Raw genomic sequence first — 20,977 nt, 5'->3', positions numbered from 1 at the left:
AACAATGATTACTTTATAAAATTAATCAAATAAGTTTGATATTTTCAACAAATTTTTAATTCGAACATTTCAATGTTACGAAAGAGCTGGCCGACGCGGGATCTTCAGAATCTCAATAATTAAGAAGTCGATTTTAAGCTTTTATATTTACAACGTAGGTGCCTTAAACTTCCCTTTTGTATACTTTTTAAAAACTGTCAATATCGTGACATTGTCTTAGTCCACCTAAATGACCGTCGACGAGTCTTTGGAAGATTTTAAGACCGTAGTTACCTGGTATTTGGACTGCAGTTTTGGCCAGTCGAACTATCCGAATCGAGCGATTCGGTGCCTAGGTTGACCTCTTGGTCTGAGGTTTATTAAAAATGTGTTCTTGTACTCTATAATGCACACAATAAAAAAATAATCCACTTTTGTTCATATAATTTTACATATTGTATTTTTTAATATTTCATACAACTCTTATAATTTACAAGTTATTTCGGATTGAGAAGTACATTGTATGTACGGATATGAGCTTGGAAATCAGCTCAAATCTTGAAGATTAATTTGATAAAACAAGTGCATACCTTGCATGCATGTGCAGCTGTATGCTCATTGCTCAATGCTAGCTATATATTTATCTTTCTTCTGCAGATCCAGCAATCATGGGAATTCAAGGATTGCTGCCATTTTTAAAGAAGATCCACCAACCTGTGAATGTCTCACAATTTGCTGGATGTACTGTAGCCATAGATGCATACTGCTGGCTGCATAAGGGAGCCTTCTCCTGTGCCGAGAAATTGGCTCTTGGTGAAAAAACAGACCAGTAAGTGAGAAGGGAACAACATCAAGAAAGTGTAAATTTCGCATGTAACACACATGATTCTGTTTATAATTTTAGTTTTAATCTATCATTCTCTTAAATAACTTTAAATGTACCAGTACAAAATGATTATTATAATGTTAGTACACAATGATATTTCAGAACTATTGGTCTTGAGCAAATAATTGAACCCTAAGCATAGTTTTTTGCACATTTTACTAAGGGGCTGAGTGCATCCTGCTGATGCACATGTTAAGAATGATTGGTCCTCAGGAAATATTGTTTATGTTTGTACTGCATGTATTTAAATGAACTATGTATATTTGATCTTTTTCACTTCTTTTGCCTGTTTGGTACCAGTAATATTAGGAAAGTTCTGTTTACAGCTTAAAACTGGGGAAAATGAGTAATGTAAATAGTAAGGGTTTGGAAAACATTATGCTTTACTTCTCACTCAATACACATATCATTGACAAACTGAAAATCCCCCCTTTGGTGATGAAGACAGGTCATATTTACATTGGTTTAATAGGTCGAATTGATTCTGATAACAGGAACATTCTTTTTACCGTAAATGACTGGGTATTAGACGCACTTTTTTCTCTCAGATTTTGATGCAAAAAAATGCCTGCGTATAATACCCAGTAACAATTTTTTGAACTTTTTTTCTGAGGTCAATTTCAAGCCGAGAGTTTGTTTAGATTTATGTAGAAAGGGATGGTACTCGCGTCATATTGATCGAGTATATACGGGTTAAAACGGCAGTTGAAGATCGGGATACGGTATATCGTAAGACGTTTATAATTTCAACAAAAATATTTTTCGATTAAAGTTACCGTAATTCACCTAAGAGTTCGGACACTCTAAATATTTGGACACCCATAATTATTTCCCAAAATAATTTATAAGGACATCAATCATAACTTTCATAGCTACCAAGTTTCACAGACGAAGATTATTGATTTTTATCTTTACACTGCCTGGCTAGATTACCTAACCGTATACACCACTGTGACAATTTAATTAGTTACTACCCATCCTAAACGATTTATTGCCTGTTGAAAAGGAAGTGTGATATATTTATTTGAGGATTAAACAAACAACAAGGGCAATCAAGGGATTAAGGAAACATCGACATGGCATGTTTGTAAAACGATCTGCCAATAAGCTTTCAAACTTGTACCACACTTATAGACTATATGAAGCAATAATCGTACAGTTATACATTAATCCTGCATAGCAATGTCCATGCTCTCCACGAGATCCTCGTGGGCATAACTGTAAGTTATGTGACGTCACACAGTGTGACTCTTTGATCTGAAGCCGATAAAATGTGTTTATTCAGTTCAGTGCATGTATAAAATGGTGTTTTAATTAACTTCATGAAGGATTTACACTTATAGGCGTAATAAATAAGTTTATGACCATTGATTACTACGGATAAATTAATAAGTGGCAAAAAGCAAACATGAAGAAAAAAGGCAGGTTAAACAAACATGTAAATAAAATGTAAAAATGATAATTTTCTATGTATTCGGAGAGCGAAAAAAATAATTAATTTATGGTGTCCGAACTCTTGTGAATTGCGGTATTCAATATTATTTTGAATAATAAATTGAATTAAACAATAATCAAACTTACATATAAAAAAGCAAAGTTGGGCACTGTCAAAATATTTTTTGCTTAACATAACTTTTCATTCTCGACAGTATGGTTTTAAAGATAACCATCGCCATTTTCACGAATTTTTTTTTTTTGTCACTGTCAACAAACATGGTGGCTGAAAATGCCGGACGATTTTGACATTTTTTCTATGCGTCTTTTAACCAAAAACATAGATTAAAAGTTTTTTTCTCGGATTTTTCACAGATTTTTTTCCCTGCGTCTAATACCCCTTATCGTCTTATACCCAGTCATTTACGGTACCCTTTGAGGAAAAGGGCATTTTGGGGCAGTTTATGTACTTAATGTGTGAGTTTGACCAAGAAAATGATGAAAGATGCTGTTGTTGGTATATTTCTTTTAACCTGCATTTATATCATTGACATGTATTCTCTGTCTTTCAGGTATGTATACTACTGTATGAAGTACATCAATTATCTACTATCAAAGAATATTAAACCTATTATGGTTTTTGATGGATGCCACTTGCCGTCGAAGAAAAATGTTGAAAAGACCAGGAGAGAGTAAGATCTTGATTTTCAAGTTTTTGTTAAAATCTGGTTATTTAATCTCATGAAGTGTGAATGGTAACTACATGTATATAATAATCAGTTCAATTTAGTTAAACTTAATGGTTATTTTATGGAATTAAAATAATGCCATTTTATGAGCTCTCCTGTTTTTCAAAGAAAAGGTCATGGTATTGCGATAGTGTTGAAAAACTGACGTGGGCAACAACTTAAAAACATTCAAGTCATTGGCATATAAAACTTGTTACACATATTACTAGTGATATAAGGCATTTGTGTTGCTAGGCCCATTACTCTGGTTTTAATAAATATTGAGTTATGTCCCCCCAAAAAATTGATTTGGCCATAAATGAAAGAAAATGTAAATGGTAATTACATAAAACTTTGTTATATATTTATATTCTTGAACATTTGCACATTGTCATTAGTAATTATCACTAATGACAATGTGCAAATGTTTAAGAAGGCCCATAACTCTTGCTTTAATTAAAGTCAAATTACGCCCCTTGTTTTACTTAGAAAATAGACGAGCCTTAGCATTAGCTCTGTGGCGCTCTTGTTTAATATTTTATTTCATCAAATCCACTGTAAGTAAATGTAAACTGTTTAAAATATAAATATGTAAGGTATATGATTAAGAATAGACCATATCTCTGTTTTTAGAAAGAGAGAGATCAACCGTAAGAAGGCTGCGCAGTTCCTTCGGGAAGGGAAGCGAGCGGAAGCGAGGGAATGTCTCCAGCGATGTATTGACATCTCTCCAGAAATGGCCTTACAACTCATGAATGTATGTCACAGCAGTTGAATTATAACTATAAAATAGTTTGAAATATAAGATTCTGCAAAAGAGAACCCAAAATTGATGACATCTTCCTTCTCACTGTAAAGGCATTATGGGTTCAATCGCATGAGTTTGGATTCTGGTTGTCGAGCTAGACAAGAGGGTTTCTTCTGGTTACTTTGTTTTCCCTTACAGCATAATGCCATATCCTTAGTGTAACATCATACCATGCAATATGAGTGCGATATATAAAATATTATAAAAAAAGAACAATAAATTATGTTGAACTTAAACAAAATCTTGATATAATCTGTTTGGGTTAGTGTGATATTTTCAATATTTATTTTACTACACATGAAATTGAGTTATTACCATTACTTTATGAATGTATGACCAAAAAAGTTATTATAAAAATGAGGTCAGTATTATATTTACATGTTTTGACCTACAAATTAATTCTAAATACCTGCAGTTTAATGTATATAATAAATTGTTATAATATGATGTTTTAAGACGTGCCGAAACAACAGTGTGGACTGTATAGTGGCGCCGTATGAGGCTGACGCTCAACTTGCATACTTGAACAAGATCGGGGTGGCCCAGGTTATCATCACAGAGGACTCCGATCTCCTTTTGTTCGGCTGTGAAAGGGTATGGCAGTAGTGATACAGTCAATCATTTTTATTCTTTGTGAATTCTTTCCTTGGAACTTCATTTTTTATATGGTTGGACCCAGAGAAAAAAAGAGTCCCAGGCATAGTTTTGTGCACATATTACTTTAAAACTATGCATTCTGCTGGTGCACATGTGTTAGAATAATGAGACCTCATGAAAATTGATGAGTAAAGGACTCTTGATGCACAGCAGAATGGATCAGAAGAGATATAATCTTATTTACACATGTATTTCTTTTATATACATATGTACTTGTGTAGTCATATTATATATATTTTATATTAGAACACAGTGAACAAGATCAAAGTTCATTGGTGGGATATCCAAGTTTTTTTGGACAGAGTGGAGCAGGAGTTATGTGTGCGCATTTAACTATTTTAAGATTAAAATTGACTTACTACCATTTGCTGCAATTTTTGGATTAAATGCAGAAATTACTTTCTGTTTAATTATCTTCTGTTATCTTAGATTTATTTATCCTGGCTATAATCTATAATGTCTTGCATCTTTTAGTTTAAAGTTTAAGATTAAACTCTTAAAACAAACAAAAATTTATTGTCTATTCCATTCAGGTACTGTTCAAGATGGACCATGCTGGTAATGGTGTGCTCATAGAGCAGCGTCGCCTTAACGAGGTGATGGAGATCCAGCCAGACCACTACACGTTTGACAAGTTTCGTTATATCTGTATCCTGTCAGGCTGTGATTACCTCCCCTCTCTCCCGGGCATTGGGCTTGCGAAGGCCACGAAGGTGTTCAAGATTGCCAGACAGGCAGTAGTGGAACAGGTGGGCACAAAGTCTGATCTGATGCAATTTAAAAATTATAAATCTTTTCTTCTGTGTCATAGAGTAGTGGCCACATCAGCCCCCCCTTACTGATCTCCTTGTTATATAACTGAAGAGTAAAAAGGCTATGAGCCTATTAATGAGGATATCTATGAATGAAAGGGTTAAGAATTTTTAATGATTGAGTTCTTGTCTGATGTCTCAAACTGTTATCTTAATTAAACATAGCTTGAGAGGTGTAAACCTGAGTGGTTTATTTCAAGCATTGGAATGAAAAACCATTGGATAACCAAACATGGTAACATAGCGATTACTTTTGTGTATATTAATTATGATAAGAAATAATTTGGCACTAGTTTTTCACAATGTAATGGTAAATAAAGCTTTTTGTCTTTATATGTTCTTTCTTCTCTTCTTTCAGCGTGTTGTTTCATGCGCAATAAATCATCCAAGGTTCCTTTATTGAGTAATGGACAGAGGGACCAATATTATTTAAGAATAAGAAATATAGATCATTACTATTTTAAAAACCCTCGATGAAAAACCCTCTCACTTAAACTGTTAACGAATTGCTATATTTATCAGTGGTTCTGAGCAAGTTCATTTGTATCCAAAACAGGAGGAAGTACCTTGAAATGAATATAAATGACTTCAGGTTTTTTTTCAAAAGGGGTCTTAGCCCCTTTATCTTACTTCGGGCATGAATCCCTCATACTCAAACAGACATGTCAGGATTGACAATTGATCAACTGTTAGAGCCCCTGATTTATAGAACAATCAAGCCAGTTCAGTTATGTATCCAGATCTCATGGGAAAAAATCTGTTCTATTCAGTTGCTGACGAAACTCTCAACATACCTGAAGTGCAACATTACGGTGCCACCGGAGTATATAGAAGGCTTCAAGGCTGCAGACAATACATTCCTGTACCAACTGGTGTTTGATCCCCTTAAAAGGAAGCTGGTACCTCTGAAGTAACACCATATTCACTAATATGAATTAAGTAAACATTTACACTTCAGTTACTGTTCCTTATTTCTTAGCATGATTGATTTAATCCAATATGATTATTCATATAAAAGTAAGGAAATTATCAATAAGGCCATATTAAAAGTAGTGCTGTGGTCATGCACCATTCAATTGGAACCACAGCCCCACAACTATCCCCGCCATACCCCTGGACCTTGGGGGAGGTGGGAGGTGGCGTGGTTACAATTGACTGGTGCATTACTGTGACATGCTGACAAAAGCTAGGCAGGTAGGGAAAAGATTATTTTGTTGTCTACAAAGTTTGTAAACAGGGGAGTTTATAATAGGAAGCTTTTCATGTCATGTTTCATGTCCAGTTCAGTGTGTAAATGGGTATCCGTAGAGACTACCTTATATTATTTTCATGATTAAAAACACAGCTTTTTAGTTTAAACTGATGAAACTACACTTAGATGTTGCGTGTCTTTTCTAGAGATTTCCATTCCAGTAATGTTGTCATAAATAAATCTCATTAATGATTTAGTGCATATTCCTGAAAATAAAAACAATTTTAAAATATTTTAAAATAACTTGCCACATGTGTTCGACATACCAAGACGAATTGTTGCGTGCAAGACCCGTGTCCTTCCTCTAAGGTCAAGGTCACACTTAGTGTTTATTCACAATGGAATATTGCAAATAAGAACATTGAGTATACTTTGTCGTGCCCGCCCTGTTTCTTTCCCTTGTATGGCCATATTTTAAAATACTTGCTATATGTGTTCAACATACTAAGATGACGTGTCCCCTGTAAGACCTGTGTCCCTACCTCTAAGGTCGAGGTCACACTTAGGTGTTTATTCACAATGGAATGCTGCATATAAGGACATAGAGTATAGGTTGTCGTGTCCAGCCTGTAACTTTCTCTTGTAAGGACATATTTTAAAATAACTTGCCACATGTGTTTGACATACCAAGACTACGTGTCGAGTGCAAAGCCTGTGTCCCTACCTCTAAGGTCAAGGTCACACTTAGTGTTTATTCACAATGGAATGCTGCATATAAGGACATAGAGTATAGGTTGTCGTGTCCTGGCTGTGACTTTCTCCTGTACGGACATATTTTAAAATAACTTGCCTTATGTGTTCGACATATCAAGACGACATGTTGTGTGCAAGACATGTGTCCCTACCTCTAAGGTCAAGGTCACAGTGACCTCAAATGATAAAAAGATTTTAAAGCTTGTCCGATTGATTAATCAACAATGCCTAGACCTATGGTCATCAAACTTGACATGGAGGCTGGACCTGACAAGTAGATGACCCCTATTGATTTTAGGGTCATTGGGTCAAAGGTCAAGGTCACAGTGACCTTGAATGATAAAAGGTCTGATTGGTGATTTGACAATGTCTGCACACACAGCCCTCAATTTTGACTTGAAGGTTGGGTTTGACCAGTAGATGACCCCTTTTGATTTTGGGGTTCATCGGACCAAGGGTCAAGGTCACATTGACCTTGAATGATGAAAGGTTGTCAGAGTTATAATTCGACAATGCCTGCACCCATGGCCTTCAAACTTGACTTGTAGGTTGGGCCTGACCAGTTGATGACCCCTATTTATTTTGGGGGTCGTCAGATCAAAGGTCAAGGTCACAGTGACCTTGAAGGAAAACTAAAAAATTCCTGGACCTATGGTTATCAAACTTGACATGAAGGCTGGGCCTGACCAGTAGATGACCCCTCTTGATTTTGGGTTTCATCAGGTCAAGGTCACAGTGACCTTTAACACAAAAAAGTTAACAAAGCTTCTCCCAGTGATATATCAACAAAGCCTGGACCTATGATCATCAAACTTGATTAGGGGGTTCGGCCTGACCTGTAGATGACCCCTTTCAATTTAAGGGGTCAAAGGTCAAGGTCACAGTGACCTTGAACGCAAAAAGCTTGTCTGTGTGATAACTTGACACTGCCTGCACCCATGGCCCTAAAACTTGGAGGTCCATGCATATTTCATTCAATTGCCCAAATAATCCTGATAACATGGCGCTCAGGCTTAAAAAAACAACAACATTTGGTTCGGGTTACCCGACCCTACCTACGGAATAGGCACCGACCCTACAGTTTTTATAGTCAGTTGGAAAAAAAAAAAAAAAAAAAATAATTTTTTTTGAAATTGCTTTTCACTTTGTAGTTGAAAACCTTAAATGCTTATACAGAAGATAACTTTAACACCATTATACAATGATGAAAATGACATTCTTATATAAAGCCTAATAAAAAAAAAAAGCCTTCCTACCCTACCTATTTTCATGCGATGGTAATGTGTACGTATTGATTGTATCTCGATGAAACTTGTACAGTATCTAGATATCCATTAGAGCTCGGTTCCTTTCGAAAACCAGCCAGATCCGTCAATGCATGCCTAGATTATGGCCCTTGATAGTATAAAAAAATGCTATTGCGTAAACAATTGGTTGTGAACACGATACAGTCTTCATTTTTGATTGAATCTCGATGAAACTTGTACAGTATCTAGATATCCATTATAGCTCGGTTCCTTTCGAAAACCAGCCAGATCCGCCCATGCATGCCTAGAGTAAGGCCGTTGATAGTATAAAAAAATGCTATTGTGTAAACAATAGCTTGTGAACACGATACAGTCTTCAGTTTTGATAGTATCTCGATGAAACTTGTACAGTATTTAGATATCCATTAGAGCTCGGTTCCTTTCGAAAACCAGCCAGATCTGCCCATGCATGCCTAGATTATGGCCCTTGATAGTATAAAAAAATGCTTTTGTGTAAACACTAGCTTGTGAACACGATACAGTCTTCAGTTTTGATTGTATCTCGATGAAACTTGTACAGTATTTAGATATCCATTAGAGCTCGGTTCCTTTTGAAAACCAGCCAGATCCGCCCATGCATGCCTAGATTATGGGCCTTGAAAGTATTAAAAAATCTGTTTGTCTGTAAACAATTGCTTGTGAACATGATACAGTCTTCAGTTTTGATTGTATCTCGATGAAACTTGTACAGTATTTAGATATCCATTACAACTTGGTTCCTTTTGAAAACCAGCCAGATCTGCCCATGCATGCCTGGATTATGGGTCTTGAAAGTATAAAAAATGCTATTTAAAGCTAAGTCTATTTTTAGCCAAGTCTACATGAGTGAAGTCTATTTTTAGCCAAGTTTACATGTAAAGTCACAATTGCTTGAGAAGGTTTGTTCAAATTATGCCCCTTGGGTCATTACTGCCCCCCCCCCCCCTCCTCCCCCCCCCACGGAGATTGTCCCGCAAGGGACCAGTCCGGCAAATGCAAACGACCTCGGCGACATTGGCAGAGGCCCAGGGAAGAGTTCTCTTTTCTTTGTAAGGGACGGACTCCCCCCCCCCCCCCCCCCTTAAATTGGGAAATATTAAAAACCTGTTTGTCTGAAAGCACTATGCAAATCCTTGCTATTTTGAACAAGGCTTTATTTAGTGGTTCACTACCATGGATGTTTAAATTATGCCCCTTGGGTCAAAACTGGCACTGCCCTGGGTGTCACAATTTTCCTAGAGACTTTTTAAGAAATATTTTCAAAATCTTCTTGTTTCAAACCACAAGGCCCATACCTTTGATATTTGTTGTGGAGCATCATATGATGCAATTGAAAACATTTGAAATAATGCCCCTTTGGCAAAAGCTGGCCCCACCCCTTTTGACTTACTTATTAATTTTTAAAGGTACAGTAATGAAATTTTGACCATGTGAACAGTTTTGCAAACAAGCATTAATGTTGTCCTCGGATGTCCTTGACTTTGACCTTTGACCGACTTTTATTTTTAAAGCTACAGAAATGAAATTTTGACGATTAGTACAGTTTTGAGAGCAAATATTTTTTACCAGATTACCTTTACTTGGCACATATTAAAATAGTTCATGCAACTAATCTGCTTACAACACTTCCTGTCCTCAGATGTTGAACGTGCAGCGTTTTCAGCTAACCCAAACACTAAAAGTGAACTATATATTTGTTGCCTATAACTCAAACGTACATGCTCTGGATTGAAAATGACCACAAGAGCCATGCCAGTAGAGCATATGCCCTTTTGGGCCTCTTGTTTAAAAGGATGTAACCCTAACGAAACAAAAAAAAATTTTGGCCTCAGGGGGGCATAATGTTTGACAAACATCTCTTGTTTTATGTTCAGAGGCAATTTAAAATAACTTACCATATGTATTTGACACATAAAGGCAAGATCAACTTTTCATGTACTGACCGTGTTCATAGGTCAATGTCACATTCGGGGGCATACGTCTTGTACTGTGACAGCTCTTGTTTTCTTGATTGTTTTTGACAGGCACACATAACATCTTAAATGCATTCATTTCTAAGACAGAGTATTCTGTTGTCCAGCGTGCTGCCCACAACAGCTTTTGTTCAATATGGCTAGCTATATTTTCACTGTTGGATATGAAACAGGAAGTTGAAAGGCATATAATAAATACACATTCTGACATTATTAAGATGGCCAAGGAAGTAACACAATACATTCAAACAGGATCATTAAAAGTTAATTCAAAGTGCCACATGGTTTATATTTTCAAGAATAATGAATACTAGTAATATGTTTTTATTTTTATTTTTTTGGCCAAAAAATAATTAAGGTCAGAACTATAAATATATGGTTGGTTGGGTTACTGTAACCACAGCATTATTTTTATTGGCCTGTTAAGACTTTATATGTAGCTGAATAAGTGAGTTTACCAGTGAAAACTATAATGGAATAATGGAACTTTTTATTGATAACCTATTTGTTTGTTGATGTATAATGTTTGGTAAATTTCTTGCTTTAAGTTCCTATGGCCCTGATGTGGATCCGAAGGAAATGGCGTATGCTGGCTCCTACATGCCCCAGGAAAAAGCCCTACAGATAGCACTGGGAAACATTAATATCTACAATGGCGAAAAGTTTGCTGATTTTGATCCTGAGAGATTTGTGGTAAATATTTTATAGAGTTCTGATGCTTGAACTAAAGGTGAAACACATAGTCAAATGGTGACATTGATAATTTGAAGTATTAATTTTTTCAAGAAATTGATATTTACCTTTGGTGATACATAATTTGGTAAATTAATCATTGCATTCTTTAATGTTTAAGAATAAAAAAAATGTAATGGAAGGCTTCAAAAAAAGAAAGAATTTATTTACAGTTGAAATGCTTTTATCCAAATTAATGGAATGAATTGAATTCCATATTTACATATTGAATTTGCTGTCAAATGTATATGCACTCTGTCATTAATTATGCCCCCCTTCGAAGAAGAGGGGTATATTGTTTTGCACAGGCATGTTGGTATGTCGGTCGGTCGGTCGGTCGGTAGACCAAAGCTTGTCCGAGTGATAACTCAACAATTCCTAGACGTATGGTCATCAAACTTCACATGAAGGTTGGGCCTGACTAGTAGATGACCCCTATTGATTTTGGGGGTCATCAGGTCAAAGGTCAAGGTCATAGTGACCTTTAATGGTAAAATAATTTTAAAGCTTGTCCGAGTGATAATTCAACAATGCCTGCACCCATGGCCCTCAAACTTGACATGGAGGTTGGGCCTGACCAGTAGATGACCCCTATTGATTTTAGGGGTCAAAGGTCAAGGTCACAGTGACCTTGAAAGCAAACTCGACAATTCTTGGACCTATGGTCATCAAACTTGACATGAAGGTTGGGCCTGCCCAGTAGATGACCCCTATCGACTTTGGGGGTCATCAGGCCAAGGTCAATGTCACAGTAACCTTTAATGCAAAAAAGTTAACAAATCTTCCCCCACTGATATCTCAACAATGCCTGAACCTATGATCATTAAACTTGACATGGATGTTAAGCCTGACCAGTAGATTCATAGAGCCAAAGGTCAAGGTCACAGTGATCTTGAATGGTAAAAGGTTGTCCGAGTGATAACTCAAAATGCCTGAACCCATGGCCTTCAAACTTGACTTGGAGTTGCATCTGACTTGTAGATGACCCCTTATGATTTAAGGGGTCATCGGGTCAAAGGTCAAGGTCACAGTGACCTTGAATGAAAAAAACTTGTCTTGTGATAACTTAACAATGCCTGCACCCATGGCCCTCAAACTTGACATTTAGGTTTCTGGTGACCAGCTGATGACTCTGGATTTTGAGTTCATAGAGTCAAAGGTCATGACGGTTATAACACACTTTATCCTCACACTTTAATGGTCATAATCTTAAAACAGCAACAAATCAGCTGTCATTTTGGTCCATGCATATTTCATTCAATTGTCCATATAATCCTGACAACATGGCGCTCAGGGGGGGCATAATGTTTGACAAACATCTCTTGTTTAAAGATGTATTGAAATATTTTATTAGTTCTTGACATTACTAACCTTACTGGGTACTTTATTAGTTAAATCACAATTGATCATGCTTATTTCTGTTTAATGCTTATGAACAGTGCTTGTATTATAAATGTCAGCCAAAGTACGGGAAGAAGAAGCCCGAAATGTTGCACATGCTGAGCATGTGGAGTCGTGGATACCGGGTGAAGCCGAGGGCGGCCCTCAAGGAAACCCAAACTCCAGAGCGTCCTAACATGAGGGGGCGTGAGGTGGAGGTTAGAAGACCTCTTAGGAGGAGTCCCAGGAAAAGGGCTCACCAAGGTAGGGAACATATTTTATAGAGTAGGGGTGGGGATGGGGATGGTGGAATCAGGGAGGGTTGTGGGAATATTGTTTTGCCTATTTTCTGTTAGTTCATAAACACTATGTAAATCATGTATGCATGCTACACAAGAAAGTATGTCATAACCCTAGATTTTACTGAATATGTGCTGTTTTAGGTGGGAACACCTTTTGTTGACAATGTGTTGAGCCAGCACTGTATGTTCTACTTTTTCAATTGTGGGTATTGTAAGTAAACCCCTCTCCCTATCTGAATGCACTGACACAGTGGATAGCTGCACTGTTTAAAAATGAAAGAGGAAGAATGGAATTTCAGTGCTCCTACATGGCAAGTTCTCATTGTTCATATAATAGATGTGATGCTTATGTCAATATTAAGTCTGTATATATATTCATGTAATGCAAATTTACACTGACATGATTTTGTAAAAAAAATAAAGTGTGAATGATCTTCGTGTGCGAAGTGAAAGTGGCCCCAATTCAAATGCCAAAACATGTATCAAATCATATATTTTGTTCCCAGGTGTGACTTCAAAAGAAGGAATAGAGTTGCGAGTAAATGTTTTAGCAAATAAAATTGAACCCTTCAAAACATAAATCTGTATATAAATTTGATGTTTTTTTTAAATAAAGTAACCTTATGACAGTGTTTTACTTCCACTGTCTTTGTCTTATAACAGTGTAAGTTTTTTTTCCTTAATTTCTATAATAAATGGGAATTCCCAAATTTAGTCAAAATGGCATATTTTTCCCAAACAGAAATGCCCTGACCCCCTTCCCAAATTGGTAAAAAAAATAACACTGGTCAGTTATACATTGTAAATTTTCAGATGAGGATTGTGAGTTATCCAAGACAAATTCTGAGTTGACCAACATGTATGGGGATGGTCCTCCAGAGAAAAAGGTTCGGCCTGACGTCGGAGATGATCTACATAGATTCATGTTTGCTAAGAAGAGCGACTCTCAAGGTTGATATCTACATCTCACTTCATGGATTAGTGTTGAACAATCCTTGTCATGTTAAAGATTAAGCAAACTTTCTAGTTACATTTTTTTTTTTTTTGCACAAATTTTCAGATAGAGTTTACGCGGTAACAAGAACTTGTTTCCAGCTGATTGAAGTTGTTTCTTTTGCCATTTGATAATAATTAAAGGATGAGTAATAAAGCCATTGTCCGCTTTAGAGCTTTTACGGCATATAAATATAACTACATTGTATAGCAATAAATATAGGATATTTATTAATTGTCCAGTTGGTACAAAAATGATGAAACAAGTTTAGGAAAAGTTATAAAGAGCCTTTGGCGCAACAAGTTTTTATAAAATTTATTAAATGCTAACTAATGTAAGCTTCAGTTTATAACGTGACACAAACATCACCAAAGAGGAAGTTTTAATTTATTTTATGATGCTAAATTGATAGGGCACTAGGATTATGTCAATGAAAAGTTACACCTGGGTATATGAGATATGTAATGGTAATATTTTACTCGTAACAGACAGTCATGCGAAAAATTGAATATAATAGACCCATTTTTATAAAGGACTTCTTCAAGTAAAAGCTGGTTGGTTTAGTCCATTGTGTACTTGTACATGTCCTGGTATTCCATATCCTTGCCCTACAGGTACACAACCCCCTGATCAGTCTGACTCAGAACCTGAACCAGAGCCTGCCAACCCCGGTGGAAAGCGCACTCCAGCATTCTTTAACTCCCTGCGTGAGGCCCATCCGACCCTCATTAGTAGCCCATCCAAGGATGAGGAGGAGAAGGAGAATCATGTTAAATCTCCCACCAGGAATATGTTTGCCTGTAGGTCTCCCAGCAAGAGACTCAGGTTCAACCTGAATGCAGAGAAACCCAAGCCTGTAGAGGTCAAGAGCAGGTTGGATTTTACTCCCATATTTTAATGATTTTTTTGGGGGCTTGATTGTGTCATTGATAAGGTAACAGCTTATAGTATCATGCTCGAGACCCTTTCCCAGTTATGCTGTCTGTTTTGAGAGGCAATGAAAAAGGTCCCCTGGTGGAGATCGAGCCCACAACCACTTGGATCGGAGGCGGACATCTATAACAGAACATATAAAATTAATTCCAATTTGTTCTGTTTATTATGTTAGTTACATACATACAGCAAATTATTTTGTGAGGATTGTATAGAACCATGTTGCATATTGGAAATGGATTTATATAAATAGATTATAAACTTCTTTTCTACCAATGAATGCAGAATAATCAATTATAAGTCTTGATAAAGTATGGAGTGAATGGTTTAATGTGCAGTCATTTTCACTTGAGTAGACTTGCATGACAAGGGATGATAGCTTTGGAAGGCAATCCAAAATGGTAATGAGCAGTAATTGTTGAACACTTATACCTTCTGTTGCACAGCACAATGTTTCTTCACAGGTTCTTTTCCCCTGTATCCCGTGGAGCTTCTAAAGATGCAGAGATATCCAAACAGACCAGTATAAGCGGTTTCAGACCAGCACATTCAAACACCGAGAATGTTTACAATGAGACGGGTACAGAAATATGTGACAACCCTGAGACAGACACTAAAGACAGTGTGCCTAGTGTAGATTCTCCAAGGACTATGTCTCCATCTACAAAAGATAGGAAAAGTTCATCAGGGCTATTTAAGTTTACAAAAACATCCCAGAGTGATGTATCTTCCCCAGCATCTAATTCTGCATTCAACTGGTCTAAGTTCAAATTCAACAAACAAGGAAGTTCAGACTCTTTGGACTCAACCAAATCTGTACATAATCCTTTCAAAAAAGTTGTTTCATCAAGTAAATCAAATTCAACATCCATCCTCAATAGCAGCGCTACAGCTGATACAGGAGGCATGATTAACTCTGATATAGACAGCAAGACAGACTGTGATAATGATAATGAAACATGTGATAAAGATGCAGGATTTACTGATAAAGACTTGGAAGTTAGCGAGCAAGACACATCATTAAGTGAGAAAGAACCAGAACTAGGAGATACAAGCCCCTCAGAGCTGGGTGATGCCCGCTGCTCCATATCAGACAGTTACCCCTATAGCATAGACTCCATGTGTATGTCCCAGCAAACAGCAGGGAGTCAAGACTCTCTCCCCAGTCTTCCTTCACTCAGCCAGGATGGAGACAATACTGTCATTGATAACTCTAATAAATCTGTAAAGAGGGTACCAAGTCTGAGTATATATTTCAAACCTGCTCCCAGTGATTCACAAGGGTCAACAGTCATCTCCAAGGGTATATCTGATCGAGGAGACACACAGGATGAACCTCAAACTGACTTTGGAGATGGCCCTGCGAAGGTGGTGTTCATTATTGAGTCAGATGATGAGGATGTCGGTGCTGAGGCAGACTCCCTTACGAAGCCAAAGGTAAACTTGGAGGTTTCATTCAATAATATTATATTGATTTCCGCCTGTGTAACTTGAAATTCAACATAGTTTCTACTATAGTTATTGAAGAACCTTTTATAACATATGACAGAAGATGTTGTAAAACAATTCTTTAAAATGTAATATACTTGTTTTGCATTATTTAAAAAAGATTTAAGAGTAAGGAGTTACATAAACCATCTGTTTTGTTTAGATGTGTAAGCTTATATGAAAAGGAGCAATCTTTGTGGGGAAGAAAGGACACAGCTTTGTGTTGTAACTTGTAATATATGTGTTATTTCTTTCAGAAAGAGGATTTAAAGCCAAAACCAGGTTTAAAGTTGGGTAAGTTTTAATAGATTTTTGATTACTCTGTTTATTTTTAGCTTCACTATTTGAAACTTAAGATATGTGTTCCCAACTATTCAATCTACTTTATTGTGTCGCCTGAAAAGACGACATATAGGGGTTACTTTTGTCGTCGTCGGCGGCGGCGTCCCATTTTCGCTTGTCCGGGGTATATCTCCTAAACTATTAGTGGTATCAACTTGAAACTTCATATGTACATAGATCTAATTGAGGGCAAGTGCAGTGCACAAGAACTGTTACTCTTGCTTCCATATTTTTAGAGTTATTGCCCTTTGTTATTTTTCATGCTCAAAGTTTTGTCCGGGGCATATCTTGTAGAATATAAGAGTTATCAACTTGAAACTTCATATGTAGATAGATCTCATGGAGGGCAAGTGCAGTGCACAATAACAGTAACTCTTGCTTTCTTGGTTTTAAAATTATTGCCCTTTGTTAATTTTCATGCTTAAAGTTTTGTCCGGGACATATCTTGAAGAATATAAGAGGTATCAATTTGAAACTTCATAGCTAGATAGATCTCATTTAGGGCAAGTGCAGTGCACAATAACAGTAACTCTTGCTTTCTTAGTTTTAAAGTTATTGCCCTTTGTTAATTTTCATGCTTAAAAGTTTTGTCCGGGGCATATCTTGAAGAATATAAGAGGTATCAACTTGAAACTTCATAGCTAGATATATCTCATTGAGGGCAAGTGCAGTGCACAATAACAGTAACTCTTGCTTTCTTAGTTTTAAAGTTATTGCCCTTTGTTAATTTTCATGCTTAAAGTTTTGTCCGGGGCATATCTTGAAGAATAGAAGAGGTATCAACTTGAAACTTCATAGCTAGATAGATGTCATTGAGGGCAAGTGCAGTGCACAAGAACCGTTACTCTTGCTGCCATATTTTTAGAGTTATTGCCCTTTGTTAATTTTCTTGCTTATGTTTTGTCCGTGGCATATCTTGTAAACTATAGGAGGTTTCAACCTGAAACTTATTCCGTAGGTATATCTGATTGAGGGTTCAAATGCCACCTACACTTGAAAGTTAAATGGCAACATCATTGTCTATAAATGAATAAAATGCCAATCTAACAGCTATAATGTCGACAGTAAATAATTCGTCAGGCGACACATCCGACTCGCGGAGTTCTAGTTAATTAAGTAAGATTACACTCATTTGAAAATAATGGGCCTTTATTATTCAACTTCAAAATTCTTGTTAAGGTTTTGCATGTAAGCACACATAGGTAAATATCTCAGCAACTACTTGATGTATTGCATTGAGACTTGATGCAACGGTACTCAACAATCCACCCTGATATTTTTTGTCGTTGTCCGCCCGCAGTCCGTCCCTCCGTCACCTTTCTTTCTCTCTGGAACAATATTTTGCTACGGATTGGTCAGATGATGTTCAAACTTGATCAGATTGTCTACTTTCTTAATAGCTGGACTGCTTGTAAAATTAGAATACAAGGATTCAAAAACTAGTTCTCAAGGTCAAATCTTAGAGAAAAAGATTAAACACACTAGAGGCATTAGTTTTTGTCCACTATTCATTAAATCTAATCAGAGTGTTTCCCCTTAATGAACTCTTGTACTAATTTAAAACTAGGTCACATGTGAGTCAGTAGGATCATAAGATTCAAACTTGGACAGAATGTTTTCCTTGATGAAATCTCACAATATTTTAAAGTGGGTCACATGGGGTCAAAAACAGTCTCTGCGTCAAATCTTTAAAAACAAATCTCTTGAATCAGAATGTTTTCCTTGATGAAATTAATGACTAGTTTGAAACTGGATCACATGAGGTCAGAAACTAGGTTGAATATTTCATAAATCTTGTTCAGAACCAAATATTGGTATTGATTGGTCAGACTTTGTTCAAACTGTGGTCAGAATTTTGCTCCTGAAGTGGTTCACATGGGGTCAAAACTATGTCGCATCATCAAACCTTAAAGAAAACTTAAAAGTGAACAAACAGAGGCAATATATCCTCTAGAATCTTCATGAAACTTTTTCAAAATTTGCCTCAAGGTCACATGGGGTCAAAAACTAGGTAACTAGGTCAAAACCTAAAGCACTAGACCACTCCCCCAGACCAGATAACAAAAGCATCTTTGGAAACTTTAAGTTGTAATGTTTCCTGAAGAAAACCTGTGCTTTAAAATGGTATTTTCAGTTTTAAAAAACTTAATATTTCAAAGGTAGATTTTACGTTATAACGCAATATAGGTTGATTTAAAAAATACATTAAAAAAACGAAAACATTGTATGATTTGTGTACAGTAAAAACATATCAGCCTTTAGGCAAATGTAAATTAATTGCAAGATGCTTAAATGGGGTGATGTGTGTTCATGCTCTTTCTTATTGCATACGGGACTCCATATGGCATATTGTAATGGACACATAAAAGCAGATCAATAAGATTCTAATGAAAATACATGTAAAGTAGATCTTAATATGTCAATTGTTTTCAAAAAACATTCAACATTTCTGATATATATCTAATATATTCAAATGTAAAACATTGAAATGCATTAACAAAAAATTGGTATCAACCTATTATATTGTGCCCCTTATAGCATAAAACTTCAACCTGTGCAATAAAACAGAGAAGGAGTTGTTGATTTTAAGGATATCCAATTTAAGGTTACTTAAGTTGCCTCTCTTAAATGGCTCCTGAATGACTACAATGCTTTATTTTTTTAAAGATCAATAGTCCCCTCCACTTGTTTTTCAGGTGGTGTGAAACCGGGTTGTCGAGTATCGGGTTTGTCAAGAAAGTCACGGAAATCCTCAAGTGACTCACTCGACAAAAACCAGCCAAAGTTGAAAGATATGTTTGCCAAGTTCTCTTACAATAAACAGGTATGAGTGTCTACTTATTTTTACGATTGGGCCTCACAGGTCTGCTACTGTTTTGTATTTGATTATGTAAACACATCTGATTTAACTGAAAAATCTTCTCCTAAATCCACTGTAAATTATCATTTTAGTCTGTACCTGTCTTAGGGTTGTCAAACCTCTGATGAATGAAAATGGTAGAAATGGAAAGTGATTTTATTAGATATTGATAATGATTATGACTTTGTCAGGGCATTATTTTCCGGTAGTGATGCACATTTTTACTCTTTCAGTGAATGGCCCGACTTCCCAATGACTTGATTCCTCTGACCAAGGGGAATGCCTGATGTGATACTTTTCCACAAAACTCTTTACAAGATAAACATTTAAATTGAATTCTAATGAAATATGAATTGCATGGAATAAATGATTATTATCAGTTAACTATCGTTGTGTTTATATGTCTTATTGCTATGATTGTTTAAAATACATGTTGATTGTTTAGGAACCTGGCCCACATGTAAGCTAGTTTTCCTGTAGCTGTAGTAACCTTAATGTGAAAGTTATTTGAATGTAAAGCCTGGTGATCTCGTACAATTTTTGTATAATTTAAAAGGTATATCATTGCTGATTTCTTAACTTCAAAATATATGACCAAAGTACATAATACATCAGGTTGTTACAGTTTCTTTATTTGCTCTTTATTTCAACTGAAATTGGGCGTATTTTTCAAGCCATAGTTAAGTAATGTTTTTACATTATTTTTTTCACTCACAAAATCCTTTCAAATTATAACAAAACAATATAGGGTCACCAGGCATCCAGAATTCACATTCCCAGTATTTGTGGGTTGACTACCCTAAGATCACATGTATACGATTAAAGAGTGCAGCAGCCACTGGTTAAACGGTTCTGGATAAACTGTCGTAAATGGTTATTGATTGGTCATGTTGTCCAGTAAGTATTGACCAATCAATGGATTTTGATATGCCAACTATCCAAAAAATAACTTGTGAAGGAGCATCAACACACTATTTTAAGGCTTTTATTTCAAACCAAGTCAATCATCTAAATTAACAAGCGTTTATGTGTATTATATGTGTGGTTGGGTATAAAGGTCATACTTAACCACAACAAAAGTAACGTGTATAAAAGAGTAAGCCTTATTGAAACTATCGACACCGTATATAAATTTACTAGAAATTTATTTCTCCCACCTCAGATAAGTAGATCCAAAAATTAACCAAGCTAGAAATTCTTATCTTGCCCACGGGCAAAGATAAAACAAGTACCCATATGGAACTCCTTTTTTATTGTCATCACACAATTACCTCCCTTGTTGAAGACTCGTCTGTAGCATTATGGACGCCTTGTCTTGTGGCAATATTTAAAATGCTAATTAATTATTTCTTGCGTCAAATTGCACCATAAAAAGTTTAGATGGCGTGCAAAGTATGTTCTAAAATCAAAACCTTAAGATTTGTCTTTAGTAATGTAA

At 36.1% G+C, this 20,977-nt stretch overlaps 1 protein-coding gene across 1 annotated transcript; it reads left to right on the top strand.

Annotated features, from left to right (window-relative positions):
* The first annotated feature begins 91 nt into the window (after nucleotides 1-91).
* LOC128207548 (exonuclease 1-like) lies at nucleotides 92-19,903 on the top strand. The gene is made up of 15 exons (XM_052910529.1): nucleotides 92-154; nucleotides 637-808; nucleotides 2,872-2,991; nucleotides 3,661-3,784; nucleotides 4,292-4,429; nucleotides 5,026-5,241; nucleotides 6,075-6,214; nucleotides 11,057-11,201; nucleotides 12,701-12,884; nucleotides 13,736-13,873; nucleotides 14,531-14,789; nucleotides 15,314-16,286; nucleotides 16,595-16,631; nucleotides 19,376-19,503; nucleotides 19,773-19,903. The coding sequence occupies exons 2-15, from the start codon at nucleotides 648-650 to the stop codon at nucleotides 19,773-19,775; spliced, it is 2,766 nt and encodes a 921-aa protein (XP_052766489.1). The 5' UTR covers nucleotides 92-154; nucleotides 637-647; the 3' UTR covers nucleotides 19,776-19,903.
* Nucleotides 19,904-20,977: the final 1,074 nt, after the last annotated feature.

Source organism: Mya arenaria, chromosome 11, assembly GCF_026914265.1.
Source record: "Mya arenaria isolate MELC-2E11 chromosome 11, ASM2691426v1".
In the NCBI taxonomy this organism is placed as follows: domain Eukaryota; kingdom Metazoa; phylum Mollusca; class Bivalvia; order Myida; family Myidae; genus Mya; species Mya arenaria.
The sequence above is the reverse complement of the archived record's forward strand: the minus strand, read 5'-3'. Positions and strand labels throughout refer to the sequence as shown.

Coding starts and splice junctions, on each gene's coding strand:
- LOC128207548 (XM_052910529.1), top strand. CDS start 648: ATGGGAATTCAAGGATTGCTGCCATTTTTAAAGAAGATCCACCAACCT. Junction 4,430..5,025: donor TTTTGTTCGGCTGTGAAAGG/GTATGGCAGTAG, acceptor TATTCCATTCAG/GTACTGTTCAAGATGGACCA. Junction 14,790..15,313: donor CCTGTAGAGGTCAAGAGCAG/GTTGGATTTTAC, acceptor GTTTCTTCACAG/GTTCTTTTCCCCTGTATCCC.